This window comes from Urocitellus parryii, chromosome 3 (genome assembly GCF_045843805.1).
Source record: "Urocitellus parryii isolate mUroPar1 chromosome 3, mUroPar1.hap1, whole genome shotgun sequence".
In the NCBI taxonomy this organism is placed as follows: domain Eukaryota; kingdom Metazoa; phylum Chordata; class Mammalia; order Rodentia; family Sciuridae; genus Urocitellus; species Urocitellus parryii.
The window spans coordinates 156,311,124-156,329,061 of NC_135533.1; the positions used below are offsets into that span (position 1 = coordinate 156,311,124).

General features: G+C 43.8%; 1 protein-coding gene across 5 annotated transcripts in view; it reads left to right on the forward strand.

Moving 5' to 3' along the window:
* Nucleotides 1-6,366: 6,366 nt before the first annotated feature.
* The window catches only part of Klhl22 (kelch like family member 22), a 39,251-nt gene continuing 27,679 nt past the window's right edge, over nt 6,367-17,938 (forward strand). The window contains exons 1-2 of one of the 5 annotated variants that reach the window (XM_026401745.2): nt 6,367-6,414; nt 11,922-12,188. In XM_026401745.2, coding sequence (XP_026257530.1) covers nt 11,962-12,188 — 227 coding nt within the window. In that variant the 5' untranslated portion in view covers nt 6,367-6,414; nt 11,922-11,961. Of the gene's footprint in view, nt 6,479-6,539; nt 6,716-11,921; nt 12,189-17,938 lie in introns of those variants that run through there. The other 4 variants (XM_026401743.2, XM_026401748.2, XM_026401744.2 and 1 more) reach the window with 4 other exon arrangements.

Here is a 17,938-nt window from a genome sequence, read left to right on the forward strand (position 1 = left end):
TATATTAGTTGTATATATGTATATATTAGTTGTAGGCGAACACAATACCTTTATTTTTATTAGGTGCTGAGGATCAATCCCAGTGCCTCATGTGTGCCAGGCAAGCACTCTACCACTGAGCCACAATCCCAGCCCATAACATTAATTTTCTTGGACTGAGGCTGTGGCTCAGTGGTAGAGTGCTTGCCTGGCACTTGTGAGGCCCTGGGTTCAATCCTTAGCACCACATAAAAATAAATAGAATAAAGGTATTAAAAAAAGAATAATCATCTTTGATTCCATATCCCACTTTCTAGATACACTGGGGCAGGGTTTGAGTCCCCAAGATCTGTGGTCTTGTCCTCAAGGCTTTACTGGGTACAGCCCAGGCAGCAGCTCCCACTTGCTGGAGTCATAATTTGGAATTGCATACTGGTAAGCTCCACTGATCTGCAGTTTCAGAAGCAGTCCTGCCCCATGGCTGTCCAGGCACTGCCGTAGGTAAGGACTTTCTATAGTGACCCCCTACACCATGGCAACGTTGGATAAGGACATAATAGGGACTTTTTTTTTTTAAGAAGGGAAAATCCTGAAAGTCTTTGTTTTTTGTTTTTTTGTTTTTTTTTTGTTTTTTTTTTTTTTGAGAGAGAGAGGAGAGAGAGAGAGAGAATTTTTAATATTTATTTCTTAGTTCTCGGCGGACACAACATCTTTGTTGGTATGTGGTGCTGAGGATCGAACCCGGGCCGCACGCATGCCAGACGAGCGCGCTACCGCCTGAGCCACATTCCCAGCCCCATAATAGGGACTTTTTACAGTGGCCCTTGCGGCAGTTCTCTGTCTGGTAGCATAGGCTTTTCTAGGCATCCTTTGAAATCTATATGGAGGTAGCTGCACCTCACAATTTATGCACTCTAGGTTATGGTGAAGATGGCACCACATGAATAATATGGTGCTCTTCAAAGTGGTGGTCACTGAACCTGCACCACACCTGGGGCAGGCAAGGAGGGCTATGGCAGAAATTGGGGAGCCAATAGGTGGGTGAGGTTCCTCTTCTGACATCTTTCTATTCCTGAGGCCTTTACATTCTGGGCCTGTGCTGTTAAAGGCAGCATTGATAATTTCCAAAATGCCTCTGGGGTCATTTTTCCACTGTCCTGATGAATCGCACCTGGTTTCTATGGTTCCATACTGATCTCCTTATCATAAGATTGTTTGGCCACACCTTGGAGTTCTTTTCCAGACATGCTTATTTCATTCTTTACAACATGGCCAGACTAAGAATTTCTGAAATCTTTATTAAAAAAATTTACTTATTTATTTATTTTTATGCAGTGCTGTGGATCAAACCCAGTGCCTTACATGTGTAAGGCCAGCGCTCTACCACTGAACTACAGCCCTTGCTCATAAATCTTTTTAAAAAAATTATTTTGTGGTACTGTGGATCAAATCCAGTAATGGGCCCTTTCCTGTGGGGAAGGCCATGCCCTTCACTGATCTGGGCATGACTTTGGTTCTGTCAACTCTACCCACCATGAGTGCACAGATGGTTGGAACACTTTTGCCTTAGTTTCTCTATGAATCTAAATAGCTTTTTAAAATTCTTGGCTTAATATAGTATGGATGCAAGGGCCTGAGAGACACACTACTGAGTTACACCCAAGCCCAGTTTTCCAAGTCTTTTTTTTTTTCTTATTTTTTTAATTTTTTTTTTTTTTTTTTAGTTGTTGATGGACCTTTATGTTATTTTTATGTGGTGTGGGGATCGAACCCAGTGCCTCCCACATGCTAGGCAAGCACTCTACCACAACTCCAGTCTTGATTTTTTTTTATTATAAATTCTGTCCTTAATCATTTCTGTCTTCTCACATTTTAGTATAAGTGGTCAAGGGAAACCATGCCACACCTTCAACACTTGCTGAAAAATTTCTTCTACCAAATATGCTATTTCATTGCTCCTTCCATAAAGCACAAATGTAATTCAAATTCTTTGCCACTTTATAATAAAGAATTTGAATTACATTTGTGCTTTACCACTGAGTATTTCAGTTTCTGATAATACATTCCTCAGTTTCATCTGAGGTATCATCCGAATGGCTTTACTTGGTCTTTCCACCAATGTTCTAGTAAAGACTATTTAGGTAAGACTATTTTCTCTAAGAAAACTCAGGTTTTCCCTACATTTTTTTCCCTTCAGGACTATCACAAGAATCATCCCTCCCTGGGTAAGGTGGAGCACCCATACCCAGTAGCTGGTGGAGCCTCCCAGCTACTTGGGAGGCTGAGGCAGGATAATTGCTTGATTCTGAGAGTTTTAGGCCAGCCCGGGCAACAAAATGAAACCCCCATCTCAAAATAAAAGTAAAAAAAATATATATGAACCTTGATCTTATAAGGAATTATTGCCCTTTAATGCTCAGTTTACTGCAATATAGGCCTTTTCTAACATTAACTTCCAAACTCTTTTAGCCTCTGGCCCTTACCTATATCCAAAATTGCTTCTACAATTTTAGGTGTTTTTAGAACAACATCTCACTTATTGGTTCCAATTTCTGTCTCAGTCTATTTGTGCTTCTATAATAAAACATAACAAACTAGGTAATTTATTGAATGATTGAAATTTATCTCTCACAGTTCTGAAGGCTGGAAAGTCCAAGATGAGGTGCCAGCAGGTTCAGGGTTGGTGAGGGCTCATTCTGCCTCAAAGATATCACCATTTGAGTGTCCTTGTATGGTGAAAGGGGTGACTGAACTCCCTCATTTAATATGTCACTAATCTCCTTGTGAGGGTTCTATATTCATGATCTTATCACTTCATAAAGACCTCCACTTTTTTGGGGGGGGATTTGAGCCAAGGGATGCTTTACCACTGAGTTTTATCTCCAGCCCTTTTTGAGACAGGGCCTTGCCAAGTTGCTTATGACCTCCCTAAGTTGCTGGGGCTGACCTCAAACTTGTGATACTTATTACAAGTATCACAAGTTTGAGGTATCTCCCAAGTTGCTGGGATTACAGGCATGTGCCACTGTATCCAACAAGGTCCCACTTCTTAAAACTGTCATATTGGGGATTAAGTTCCAAAATACAAATTTTGGGAATACACCAACATTCTGACCACACATCAGCCTCCCTATTGCAGCTCCAGGGCTTCTCCTATCTCTTCTGGGTCTATTTTTAACAGCTGGTCCCCTTGGTCTTTCTTTTTCCACCCCTGTGGTTGGGACTTCTGCTTAATTAGGCAAGTGCTCTACCACTGAATTATACCCCCAGCTTCCACAGGGTCTTTGAAATCACTCTTCCTCTGTTCCCTCTGTGTGTTCCTGCTCTTGGGGTGCCCCCATGCCCAGATCACTGCTATGCCTCAGTAGTTCTTTTTTTCCTTCCCTCCTTTTTTGTGCTGGGGATTGAACCTAGGGCCTCATGTATACTAGGCAAGCTTTCTACCACTGAACTATATTCCTGCCTCCCTTCCTCTTTTTTTGAGACAGGTTCTTGATAAATTGTCCAGGCTGGCCTCAAACTTGTGATTCTCCTGCCTCCAGAATATCTGGGATTATATGCATGTACCACAGCTTCTTACAGCCAGTCTTTTCCCAATACTTGTTCTGGCTGAATGCACCACCTCCAGTTGTGATATGCCAATGATTTCCCCTTCAGTCTGATGCCCCCCCATCCAAGAAGGTCCTTAGCAGAACCCACTTTGGCTTTCTTGGGGCCAGGATGGATCCAATGTTCCTGGCCATCTCTTGGGCTCACTTCTTCATCTTACCTATACTGTGGAAACTGCCTCCTTCCCAGGTGGATTATTCAGTTTTGTGTTACTACAACTAAATACTTGAGGCAACCAAATTAATAAAGAGAAATGGCTTATTTGGGTTCAAGTCCAAGATGTGTGAATCCATTGATTTGGGTTTCTGGTAAGGATGCCAGAAGGCAATGGAGGAGTACAAGTCAGAGCAAGGGGTCATATCTTGAGCCAGGAAGCAGGGAGAGATTGAGACAAGGGTTTTTAAAGGCATGTCCCCACTGACCTAAGGATCTCATACTAGGTTCCATATCTTAAAGATGCATAGCACCACCCAGTACCATTCCCAGGAATCCAAGCCTTTACATAATAGACATTGAGGTACACTCGAATTATACCTAAACCATAGCACCAGGTGTCCAGCCAGCTCTGCTCTCTATTCTCACTCCCTGACTTCCTGAAATCGGCCTCACCACTGCCTCTCTGTTCAGCTCTGGCCTTTTGCTCTCCAGTGTCTGCCACCCACCTTGGCATCTGCCTGCCCTGGATGAAGTCTGCCCTTTGGGTCATGACCAGCCTCTATAAGGCAGAATCTGGTCTCCAACCTTCTGTTCAGGCTCAGAAAATCCTACCAACCTCCCACACATTAACATTGCTGGATCTTACCTCCCTGCCTTTGCTAACACTGTCTCCTTCCTAGAATGCTTTTCCTGCTTCCCCCAAACCCTCCTGTGACATGGCTGGGGGCCATCTCCTTCAAAAAGCTTTCTGAGGGCTGGGGTTGTGGCTCAGTGGTAGAGCGCTTGCCTAGCATGTGTGAGTCACTGGGTTCAATTCTCACCTCTGCATATAATAAATTAATTAATTAATTAAAGGTCCATCAACAACAACAAAAAAGAAAGAAAGAAAGAAAGAAAGCCTTCCTGAAAGAAATGTGGCTCACCTTGGGCACCTCTGCTCTCTGGACCCTTGTCTGACCCCTTGGGAAGTTCTTTGGGCTCAGCTAGCACAGTGTTTCTTTATTTTCTTCCTCCTTTACATTTCTTTTTTGTTTTAAATATGTTTTCTTTTGTTTATTTTTTAGTTGTTAATAGATCTTTATTTTATTTATTTATATGTGGTGCTGAGAATTGAAACCAGGGCCTCACACACCCTAGGCAAGTGCTGTACCACTGAGTAACAACCTCAGCCCTCACCTTTCTTTTTAATCATGGGCCATCACTACCCACATCTTTCCCTGTGACGTTCCCCCTCTGCATCACATTCCTTCTCAGAAACACAATGCAGGACATCCAACCTGACCACATCCACGACAAAGGTCTGCAGCTCTAACTTTGGACACTGCCAAACAACCTTGGAGACTGGGATCCTCTTGAAAGGGAGGCAAAGAAAAATGCCCCTCTCTGCTTCCCAGCCATAAGCAAAACAGCACTCCTCCACCATTCCCTTCTGCTTTAGCTTGGGCCCAGAACAGTGAAGTCAGTCAACAAACATGAACTGAACCTCTGAAACTGTTTTTCTGGGTTGTCTTGGCTGGTCTCAAACTTGCAACCCTCCTATTTCAGCTTCCCAAGTCACTGGGATTACAGGTGTGCACCATTAAGCCCAGATAGATACCTTTGTGTTCATTTTTGTTGCAAAAGTAGCTGAAATCTACTCATCCAACACAAAAATTATATTACCTTAAAAAATAAAGAAAGAAAAATCAATGTCAACAGGTTCCTCAGGATGGTTGGGGACAGGCTTCAGGATTGAGAGCAGCCATTTACTCCAGAATGTACAAAAACCAAAATCAACACCTGTTCAAACTGGCTTTGTGTATTTTCCCCACACCCGGCAGGGGGCGTGCGACCTTCAAAGGCCTTATCTACTTTAAAAGAAGTGTGGTGGCGATCAAAGGCACACCCCTATAGTCCCAGCTACTCTGGAGGCTGATGTAGAACCATCGCTTTTGCCCAGGAATACTAGACCAGTCTAGGCAGCTGGGCAGCATAGCGAGACACCATCGTGTGTGTGTGTGTGTGTGTGTGTGTGTGTGTGTGTGAGAGAGAGAGAGTGAGAGTGTGAGAGAGAGAGATACAGAGATGTGTGTGTATGAATGAGGGAAGGCGAGAATGAGGAAGGGAATGAAAGAGAAAGAGGGAAGAAATAAGGTAAGGAAGGGAATGACAGTAAAGAATGGAATGAGTGAAGGAAAGGAGAAATAAATGAGGAAGATGAGAGAATGAAGGAGGGAATGAGTGAATCAGTGAGGGAGGAAGAGATAAAGGAGGGAATGATGGATGAATGAATATGAGGGACAGAGGGAGTGAAGGAGGGATAGTGAATGACAGAGCGAGGGAGGGAGGGAAAAGAGAAGGAAATGGTTTTACACCGCGTGACCCTCGCCAATAGGTGTTTGTTCCTTCATTCACTCGTTCCGCTCCACCAGGTGCCAAAAGCAGTGTCAGCGGCGGAGGCCACCTCCGCAGTTGCGGCCCTTTTCAAAGAAAAACAGAGGCCCTTCGGCTGCAGTGTAGCCCTTTTGGGCACCCGCTTCCGGCAGCGAGCCGCAGAGTGACTCCCCCGCCTCAGCCGATGCCCCCAGGCCTCTGTCCTCACCGCACTACGCTTGCGCGGAGGACCCACGTGACGACCAAAGATCCCGCCCCGCCCCCTGCGAGTGCGGCCTCAGCTTGCGGCGGCACCAGGTCAGCTGCGAGGCGTGGGCCGTGCGGGCCCGGCGGGCAGGCTGCGGGGAGCGCAGGCTGTGAGGTACCTGCGCAGGGCAGGGTCGAGCGATCTGCGCGGGAACGTGAGGGCGGGCGCGGCCGGAGGCGCGGGGGCGGCGGCCTGAGGCGAGCCCGCGGCCTGACGTGGCGGGGGCGCGGCGGGCGGGACCCCCGGGCGCGGAGAGATTGAGAGCTGGCTCTTCGCTGGCAGAGGATCTGGGCCTCCGCGCAGCTGCAGGCCGTCTGACTTCCTAATCTGTTGGCCAGCCCTGTCGCCCAGGCAAGTCCAAGTGTGGCCTTTCTCAGCCGCGACGCTCGGCGCTGCACGGAGCTGGACTTGCAACAGGCGGGCAGGTCCGGGTCTGGCCGATGCCACCTGGTGTGATCTAGGTTTGCCAGGCCTTAGTTTGCTCTGCCGCGCGTCAAGGTCTGGGCGGGGTGGGAGGGTGGCAGAGGCTGCAGCCGCGGGTGCTCATCCTCATCAGGTTAAGGGATTTCCTGAGAAGCCAAGGATCGCGCTCTCTGTGCAAAATTCTCAGGTCCCACTATTTTAGGTAGTGGGCAGGGGAAACAGAACGGATCTGGGCCTGCGGATCTGGGCCTGCGCAGCGGGGACGCCACCACCTTAAGCCCTGGGCTCCTCCCCAGGGGGCCCCTAGCTCTGGGCCTTCTTGTTGAGGCTGGGCCTTGAGCTGGGAAAAACTCATTCTGGAGCACAAATGGGTACCGTTTGAAAGCTTCCCTTCTGGAAATTAGAACCCACTCCCTTCTCTGTTCTCTGCAAGCTGTCCGCTTTGCTTTTGTTGCAGATTTGCTTCATACTGCTAAGGATTGGGGTTCGGTGAGGGCAGACACTGCTTGTTTTGGGGCCGTACAGAAGACTGAGGATGTCTTCTCAGTAAATAGTGTTTGGAATTGGGTTGAATATTCCTCTAAAATGCTTTTGGCTGTCTCATCCATAAATTCATGAAAATTAGTTTTATGTCCTTCAGTTTGTACCTGTTTGGGACTTTCTAGTTTCCTCTCTGCTTCCCCCTAAAACTTTGAATAGCATGAAATGGAGGAACCTTGCTTGGGATGACTAGAATTGGGGATGTTATGGGAGTGGGGTAAGGGGAGGGCTAGTGGAGGGCTTCAGCGTAGGGTAACCCTCTGTCAAATGGAAAGGGTGAGATGAATGCCAGTGTCTGAGTTTCCAGGAGTCCTCTCACCAACACCACTGTGGTACTGGGGTTTGAACCCAGGGCTGCAGACATGCAAGGCAAGAGCTCTGCCACAAAGCTCCATCCCCAGGACAGACAGACACACACATACATTGGGTTTTGAGACAGGATCTGGCCAAGTTGCTCAGGCTGGCTTCTAATTTGCCATCCTCCCACCTCAGCCTCCCAAGTAGCTGGTGTAAGCGTGCACCACCAACACCCATCTCCAGGAACATTTATTTATTATAGAAAAGCATCGGAAATGATTAACAAAGAATGAGTCACATTTTCATCTAATTTTTTTTTGTACCAGAGATTGAACCCAGGAGTGCTTAACCTCTGAGCCACATCCCCAGCCCTTTTTGTTTTTTATTTTGTTACTGAGGTTGGCTTTGAACTTGTGGTCCTCCTACCTCAGCCTTCTGAGCCACTGAGGTTACAGGCATGTACCACCACGCCCAGCTCCACCTAATTCTTTACTTTAAAAAGTACTACCGATTACAAAAATGTGATTATAGTCAGAATTGCTGTTCTTTTTAATTTAAATCAGCAAAAGTGTAAAAGAAACACTCTTGGTAAGCTAGACAGTGGCCTGAATCAGGTTTTCATTCTTTGCTGGTGGGGAGAATAAATTGGTACAACCTCTATGGGAGGACAATGTGGCAATGTTCATTAAAATGACAAGTGTACTCTAAAAATAAAATGACCCAGCAGTTCTGTATCTAGGAAATATTCCTCAGATATCTGCTGCACGTATGGCACATCTAAATGACTCAATGCACAACTGTTTGCAATAGCAAACAATGGGAGAAAGCCCATGTGTTTCACCAGGATTGGGGGTCAGCTGGGCAGGGATTGAGAATGTAGCTCAGTGGTAGAGCACTTGCCTAGTGTACATGAGGCCCTGGGTTTCATCCCCCGTGCTGTGGAAAAAAACCCCACAGATTCCTTCTGGAAGGGTATGCAGGAAAGTGAAATAAAAGTTTCCTCTGAGAGGAGATCTGGTTGGTGCATACATTGAAAGGCCTTTTGAATTTGAAACTTTAATGTATTACATATTCGAAAGAATATTTGAGAATTTCACTATTAAACATCTCAAATAGGATAAGTACATAGCAGGAATAATACTACTGTCAAATTCTAATGTTTTGTCTTACATGTTTTTTTTTTCTTGATTTTTTTTTTTTTTAAGAAGCAAAACATTCTCTTTTTTCTTCCTAGAAAAAATGCTTATCCTGAATTTGACGTTTCTTGGTTTGTTTTGTTTTGTTTTTGGTACTGGGGATTAAACTCAGGGGCACTCAACCACTAAGCCACTGAGCCACATCCCCAGCCCTTTTTAATTTAGGGACAAGTTTTCACTAGGTTGCTTAGAGTCTTGCTAAGTTGCTGAGGCTGGCTTTGAACTCGCAATCCTCCTGCCTTAGCCTCCTGTGCCACTGAGATTACAGGTGTGTGCCACCATGCCTGGCTCTTGTTCTTATAAAAGTGTTTATAGTGTTTTATGCCATACTATCTATCTATAAGCATTTTGTATGTCTTCAAACTTTTTGTAAACCAAGTTGTACTATAGTGATTCTGCAATTTGCTGTTTTCTTTCTGTATGAGCTTGAGATTTTACAATTTTGGTAACTGTATCTTAAGTTCTAATTTGCTCATTTTAACTATTGACTGTGGTTCTGTTGAATTCCTGTGCCCCAACACCTGTTCTCCTGAAGGTGATGTTTTGGTAATGGCTAGTGCTTCTGCAAATACATGGTCTTCAATGTTGCATTTCAGGCTGTGCTCCTTCATAGCAGGGAATTGGTTTTCAGTCTCCACTCAGCACCTAACTGAGTTCCTTTAATTGTGCTTGATAAACACACTTTGCCTGCACATGGAAATCTTCCTGTTTTATTATGCTTGTTCTTAAGGTGGATGTTTAGGGAATAGCTACATGTATACTAAAAGGGAAGATGAACTGCTGCGCTCAAAGCTATGGCAACCCTGTCTGAGAGGTTGATGTTTGTTAAGACAGTCAGTCATCATGGTCACCCCTTGAGAAGGAGGCCTCTTGAATGTATGGTGGTCACAGTGGTGATGAGGAAGTTAAGGTTTGGAAATAGGAGCCAAGTGCCCAGAGTCTGTGGTTAGCAAGTATGTCCACAGGCACTTTGAGATGCTTGTGAGATAGATCCCTCCAGAACACTACATCTCCTAATGGTGAATAGATATGACAGGTTCCAGTGGTTGGACATGTTTATCATATTTATGATAAGGAAATAAAGGTACAAATGATTGAGCTAGACCACAACCAATATAGGATTATGAGGGGTCTAGGAGAGAGACTGAAAGTGTTGAGAGGATGACAGTTTTTTCTTTCGGTGTAAGGCCAGGAAAAGGAAGGAAGACCTGAAGGAGGATTTTGAACCAGGTCACAGGGAGCCTCAGGTGGGAAGCAGTAAAGAATTATCATTTAAGAAGTCATATGGTAAACTCAGGGCATTTTAGTATCTTCTTGTGGCCTGGGCAGATGAGCCTAGGGAAGATGAGGCAAGAGGTAGGAAAATCAGTTGGGGCATCATTCCCTTGATATGATCCTGAGTAAGGGCTTTGGAGGAATAAAAGGGTAACTCTCTGAGACAGGAGAAAGGAAAAAAAAAAAAATCAACCTGAGGGTCTGATAGGGCACAAGACTTAAAAGAGAGCTTATTGAGACCATGCGGTTTCCATATGGAAACAGAAGCAGTACCAGTGACAAAAATAGATGGGTTGAGAGGACTTCTGGCTGGATTAGGCACTGAACTGGAGATGTGATTGGGAATGCAGGTTCTGGGGAAAAGTGTGGGCTAGAGCAGGGTGGGTGAGATGAAAGGAAGAGATCAGGAAACCATAGGGCAGTTTCCAGGCAGGGATACTCCTAAACCCGAGGTAATCAGTGAGGATATGCCTTAGCTTTGGCCATCTCTGGGGCCTTGGTGAGAAAGATGAGCCAATCCACAGTGGGAGGAAGGAGTGAGTTGGGGAGGAGGGGTGGGCAGAAGTCCTAAATTCAGGACACAGACTGGAGAGTTGAGTGTGTCTGATGGGAGGCATTAGAGCACACAAGTTCAGGAGGAGGGAGACTTGGGCAGCAGGGAGGTATGTGCTCCTAGACCTCAGTAGTGAGTAAGGATACCTCTTTTTGGACAGTTTTATATTAGAATCTCTTTTTTCATTTTTGATTTTAAAGATAATGTAGGGGGACTGGGGATGTAGCTACATTGGTAGAAACCTGGCTTAGCATGTGTGAAGTCCTGGATTTAATCCCTAGCACTGGGGGGGGGGGAGGATATAGCAGGGAATTTAAGAAGATACGTATTTGGGGAGGGGAAAGTAGGGTAACTTGAGGTACAAAGAGCAAATGTTCATGGCCTTGTGACAGATTGGCCACTGTATAGCCTAGAAACCATGCAGCTTTTGCTCACCATGCAGAACACTTATTCCTTGGTCTGGAGCAGCTGGCTGTCTACAGTCATTTCTAGTTTTTTACAGTCTGTATGGCAAAAGTGTGTTGCAATAGGTTTGTATTTCTGGTTGGGATTCTGAGGCTCCCATTCAAATCAGTGTATAGGTTTTGAGTATACTAGTTCAATTAATAGAAAGTAACCTCAAATTTAAAATGTGTTGCAGATGATCTCTAATGCGCCATGTCTAGTCCAGGTTACTGTGCTTGACTTTTAGACTCTTGGTAAAAGAAAGCAGGTCCTGGAAATGGTATCTTGGTCCTCACCTTCCAATTCTGGGACACTGCATTTGGGTTTCCAGACCACTTCTCAGGCCTTGCCTTTTTTGGGGGGTAGTTCTGGGGATCAAGGTCTCACACATGCATGCCTGGCAAGTGCTCTACCATTGAGCTAACACCCAGACCGGGGGGGGGGATACTTTTATCTCTCCTTTTATAGTTGAGGAACCTAAGGCTCAGGGTGGCCATGTCACAAGTCCTTGGTGGGGTGGGCTCACCAGATTTGGGAAAACTTTTACCCAGGTTTCCCAAACACCTTCTATATTACTATATTACTGAAGGAGACAAAATGAGATGAAGAACCTTGGGGATGAAGGAACACAGGTCTTCAGGAAAAAAGAAAAGTTGAACCAGAGGTGGGAGGAGACAGGGAACCAGAGAGCTTGGAATCATAGGGAACACCCAAGTGAGGGAGGCACAGGAGCAGAATGAACAGCAGGTGCCTCAGGTACAGAGCTGGCCAGTTCATGCATGGCAAGGGTTCCACTTACCTGCTCACTCCCTGTCCCCTCTGTCTTCAGCAGACAGGCCACAGTGGTGAGGGTTGGTGTGGCTGTCAGAATGGCCGAGGAGCAGGAATTCACCCAGCTGTGCAAGTTGCCCACACAGCCCTCCCACTCACACTGCATCAACAACACCTACCGCAGCACACAGCACTCTCAGGCCCTGCTCCGGGGCCTGCTGGCTCTCCGGGACAGTGGGATCCTCTTCGATGTCGTCCTGGTGGTGGAGGGGAGACACATTGAAGCCCATCGCATCCTGCTGGCTGCATCCTGTGATTACTTCAGGTAAGTTACTTACACCTGTTTTTACAAAGACAGTAATACAGGTGATCCTGGCTCTAATATGCAGGCATCCTGGCAGTAACAGTGTCTCCTATTCATCCCAGAGCCATTCCATTCCTTTCTCTTGTTTACATCAGAGCCATTCCACTGCCTGCTGTGAAGATCCAGTCAACAAGTGTGACACAGAAGGAGCCTTAAAGTTTGTTCTTTTAGCTATCCCATTTCTTGGTCATGTTCTCTTTATTTAAGATAGTCATGCTTGGATTTACTTATAATGTTGCCTTTTATAAAATTAATCTTCTGTTTCAAGTACAATACCTTGGGGTAAAACAGATTTGCCTTTTATTTTACTCTGGTTTCCATCCCTATCCCCATAATCTTCTTTTGGAAAAATTTGAAAAACTGAGGAAAAGTTAAAAGAATAATATGATGGACATCTGAATACATGTCAGTTAACACTTTTGCCACATTGCTTTCCTGTCTTTATATAGGCATACTTTTTTTTAACTCAGGAGCACTCGGCCACTGAGCCATAGTCCCAGCCTTATTTTGTATTTTATTTGCTCTCACTGAGTTGCTTAGCACTTTGCCATTGCTGAGGCTGGCTTTGAGCTCATGGTCCTCCTGTCTGAACCTCCCTGGCCGCTGGGATTACAGGCATGTTCCACTGCGACTGGCTGGCCTTACTGTTTTTAGGTAGTAGGAATTGAACCTAGGGCCTCCTGCAATTGAATCTAAGGCCTTCTGCATGCTAAGCAAACATTCTACCACTTAACTATATTCCCAGCCCTTCTAATTTTGAGATAGGATCTTGCTAAGTTTCCCAGGCTAGCTTCAAACTTGTAATCCTCCTGCCTCAGTCTTCTGAGTAGCTGGAATTACAGGCATGCACCACTGCACCCAACTACATTTACTTTTTTTTTTTTTTGGTATTTAGATTGAGCCCACCAATGGGCTATATCCAGCCCTTTTTATTTATTTACTTTCTAAATTTTGAGACGGGGTCTTCTAAATTGTTGAGGGCCTTGCTAAGTTGCCAAGGCTGAATCTGAACCTGCAGTCCACCTGCCTCAGCCTCCCAATTTGCTAGGATTATAGGCAAGCACTACCATATCCAGTGTACACATACTTTTTTATAAAAGACATTATAACACCTTACCCTGAAGTCCTTTAGTACTCCTCTCATTATCATAATGCTAGCTGAGAGGTGCATATGAGCCCTGGTCACTCTTTTGGCACCCTGTAGGTGCTAAAGCCCAAAGCTAGGTGATTATTACTGTGTACAATTGTCTACACAGATACATAATGTTTAGAGGTACCCTTTCCATGGCACTCACCTTCTGGCTCACACCTCTCCTCCTCAAGTATCAGCCTCTGGCCCTCCCAGTAGTCTCTCTGGCTCCTCCAGCATTTTTCATGACTTCTTGTATGACCCCACGTCAGCCGTAAGCACACTGGGAAGAACCAGTAGCTTGTCTGTCTCACACTCTTGAGCTGGAATCTGCCTCTTAATCCTATGAGTGCCTAACATGTATTAGGGTTCTACAGACAGAACCAGAACCAACATGATGTACATACATGAAAGGAGAGTTATTAGAAGAATTGATTCATTTGGTTGTGGTGGCTAAGAAGTCTCATGAAAGACTTTCTGCAAGCTGGAGACCTTGGGATGCCACTAGCATGGCTCAAAACAAGTCTGAAAGCCTCAGAATTAAAACTGATGATATAAGTGTCAGTCTGAGGCTAAAGGCTTGAGAACCCTGGGGAATAACTGATGAGTCCTGGAGTCCAAAGGCCAGAGAGCCTGGAGTTCTGATGTCCAAGGACAGGAGACAAGAGTGTGCCAACATCAGATAAGGGAGATCACCCTTTCTCTAACATATTTGTTCTATGTGGGCCCTAGCTGATCTTATCCATTCAGTCCACCAACCCAAATCACTCTCTTCTGGAGGCACTAATAATAATGCTTTTTTAGTTTCTATGTATTCCTTAATCTAGCAAAATTGATACCTAAAATTAACCATCACAAGCATTTGTCACATGGAGAGCCAAACAGTACCTATGACTTAAACAAATACATTTCTGTATTTCATTTCCTCTCTTGTCTGCATGGCTCTGTACCCTAAGAAGTTGGGTGCCACTACCCTCCTTTCCTGCTGATGGGAATGAAGCTCAGGAGGAGGAAGGGCTTCCAACTGAGAGAGTGGGACTCACACCCCAGTTTTTCCATGGTCATTCCATTCCACCTCTGATTCTGTTTGATCATTTTTATCTTCCATGCTTGATGGTAGTTTTCCCTTTTGCTCTCTATTTTTAGTTTTAGGAATTATGGAGCAAAATACTTTATGTGTATGTGTGTATATGTGTTGGCAGGTACTTGGAATTTAATTCAGAGCCTTGCACATGCTAGGCAAGCACTCTACCACTGAGTTGTACCCCTAATTTATAACCTGTTTTTAAATGTTTCTATATATCTACACACATTGTCTCTCTCTCTTTTTTTTTAAACGTCCATACACTTTCTTTTTGTAAACACTAATACACAATTCTAAAGCCCCAAAAGTTCTGAAATTCAAATTCATTAAACCACAAAACTATATATATATATATATATATATAATTTTGTCCTGCTTAGTGTGAGTCTTTATGAATTTTACTTTGGAAATACTAAGGTATTTGAATATGAGGTATTAATCCAGATCCCACTTGGTGTAACCTCCTGTATGGCATATGTATAGTATTTCTTTTTTTTTTTTTTTTGTTAAAAAATATAAATATCTTTATTTATTTTTTTATGTGGTACTGAGGATCGAACCACTGAGCTACAACCCCAGCCCCATGTAGTGTTTCTTTTTCTACTGCTAAGTTATGTTACATCCCCAACATCCCCACTCTTTTTATTTTATTTTATTTTGAGACAGGGTCTCATTAAGTTTAAGAGACTGGCCTTGAACTTGTAATCTTTTTACTTAAGCTCCCATATAGCTGGGATTATAGGCGTATACTACCATGCCCAGCATGCACAGTATTTCTCAGTTAAAACCTGAATTCTGAACATTCTGTCTTCACAGTGTTGGATGAGGATTAGGACCAAAAGGAACCATTGCAGGAAATTTTCTCCTCCACATCATATCAGAGACAGCACACTGGGTTAGGGTTCTGCGCTTTGGGATATCCTGGAAATTCCAGGTACCAACAGTAGAGGTGGCTTCATTCTTTCTGCTGCAGAATGTTCTGTGGTATTCATACCCCCTACTTTTTGGTTGGTCACTAACTGCTGGAAACTTGGTGAACATCTTTTCATCATTGCTGGGGATCAAACTCAGTGCCTTGCACATGCTAGGCAAGTACTCTACCACTGAGTTACATCCCTAGCCCTTGAACATCCTTTTTAAAATTATGATTTTAAAAACACACATGCCAGGCATGGTGGGTGCATGCCTGTAATCACAGAGACTTGGGAGGCAGAGGCAGGAGGATTGTAATTTGAGGTCAGCCTCAACAATTTAGTGAGACCCTATCTTAAAATTAAAAATATAAAAGACTAGAGATTTAGTTCAGTGGCAAAATGCCCCCGGGTTCAACCCCTAGTAAACACACACACACAGACACACACACACATGCACCAACAATCACATAAAATTTGTCATCTCCATTTTTTTAACTGTGCAGCTCAATAGTATTAAGTATATTTATATTGTTGTTAAAAAAAATCAGAAGATTTCATGTTATAAATCTGAAACTCTGTACCCACCAAGCTCTATTTCTTCTTTATCTCCTCTCCACCAACCCTGACAACACCATTCTACTTCCTTTTTCTTCGAATTTAACTACTCTAGATACCTCATAAATGGGATCATTTAGTATTTATCCTTTTGTGACTGTTTTATTTTGCTTAGCATAATGACCTCAAGGTCTATCCATGTTGTAGCATAAGACAAAGTTTCCTTTTTTTTAAGAGTGAATGAATCCCATGGTATGGAAATGCTATATTTTGCTTATCCATTCATCTGTTCATGGATTTGGGGGCTGCTTCCCCCTTTTGGCTATTGTAAATAATATTATCATTAACATGGGTATATAAATATCTCTTTAAGACTCTGTTTTCAATTCTTTTGGCTGTATCCCCAGAAGTGAGATAGCTGAATTATAATTCTAATTTTAAGTTTTTGAGGAATCACTATAGCAGTTGTGCCATTTTTACATTGCCACCAGCAGTGCACAAGGTTTCCAATTTCTCCATATCATTACCAATTCATTATTTTCTCTTTGTTTGTTTTTTAAATAGGGGCCATCCTATTGGGCATGAGGTATGAACATTTTTATTTTAACTTTTTTTTTATATTTGTACTTGAATCAGGAGTGTTCTGCCCCTGAGCTACATCCCCAGCCCTTTTTAATTTTGAAGAAGGGTGTCAGCTTTTGTGTCACCATGATGAAAATATCTGGCAGGAAGGAAAAGTTTACTTAGGGCCTACGGTTTCAGAGGTCTCAGTCAATAGATGGCCAACTCCATTGCTCTGGGCCTAAGGTGAGGCAACACATCATAGGGAAAGGGCCCAGTGGATGAAAGCTCATAGTAAGGTCAGGAAGCAGAAAGAGAAGGAGGGGAAGAGCTACAGGAAAGATGCACTCTTCTAGGGAGTGTCCCCAGTGACCCAACTCCTCTAGCCCTGCCCCACCTGACTACAGTTACCACCCTTCAAACTAGAATGAACTGATTAGTGAATAGCTCTCATAATATAATAATTTTATCTCTGAGTATTCCTGTGTTAATAAGAGCTTTTATGGGACACTTCACATCCAAACTATAACACAAGAACTTGCTAAGTTGCCTAGGCTATCCTTGAACTTGTGATCCTCCTGCCTCAGCCTCTAGAGTCACTGGGATTACAGGTATGTGCCACCACACTGCCTCCCATCTTTTTTTTTTTTTTTTTTTTTTGTACCAGGGATTGAACTCAGGGGTACTTAATCACTGAGCTACATCCCCAACCCTGTTTTGTATTTTATTTAGAGACAGGGTCTCAATGAGTTGCTTAGTGCCTCGCTTTTGCTAAGGCTGGCTTTGAACTTGTGATCTTCCTGCCTTAGCCTCCTGAGCATAGGCATGTACCACCATGCTCAACCCAACAATTTTGACACAATTCCTGAGTTATTAAAATGTAGTATTATATACTAAAGAATTAAATATCAATTTTTGGTTAAAAAATATATAAAAGGGAATGGATATGTATGTAATTTTTCTTTTGGGATTTTTTTTCCTACCTGATTTTTATCTTGAAAGATGTTGATCCTACAGAACGATAGAAAGACAAGTTCAGTGACCATCTGTGCCTTTGGCCTAGATTCATCACTTACTAACATTTTGTAAGATTCACTTCAGAGGAATTGCAGACATTGTGACATTTTATCCCTAAATACTTCAGTGTGCCTCTTTAGGGGCATTCTGATATACCTATTATAAAGTCTAAGAAAATTTATAATCATTACATAATTTCATCTGATAAGTCCATATTCAGATTTTCCTAACTGTCTTTAAAATGTTTTATATTTCCTCCTCCCTCCCTCCATTCAGGGTCCAGTCAAGGTTCATGCAGTGGATCCTTTCTTAAGATGATGAAATCTGTCAGTCTAAGTGCCAGTGTACCTCCTCAGGGGGTAGTGATCAGTGTTGACATCATGATCTTGGAGGTGCTGGGCAGAGGAATCAGACAAGGGAAGTGCATGCAATGGCACAGTTCTGAAAAGTG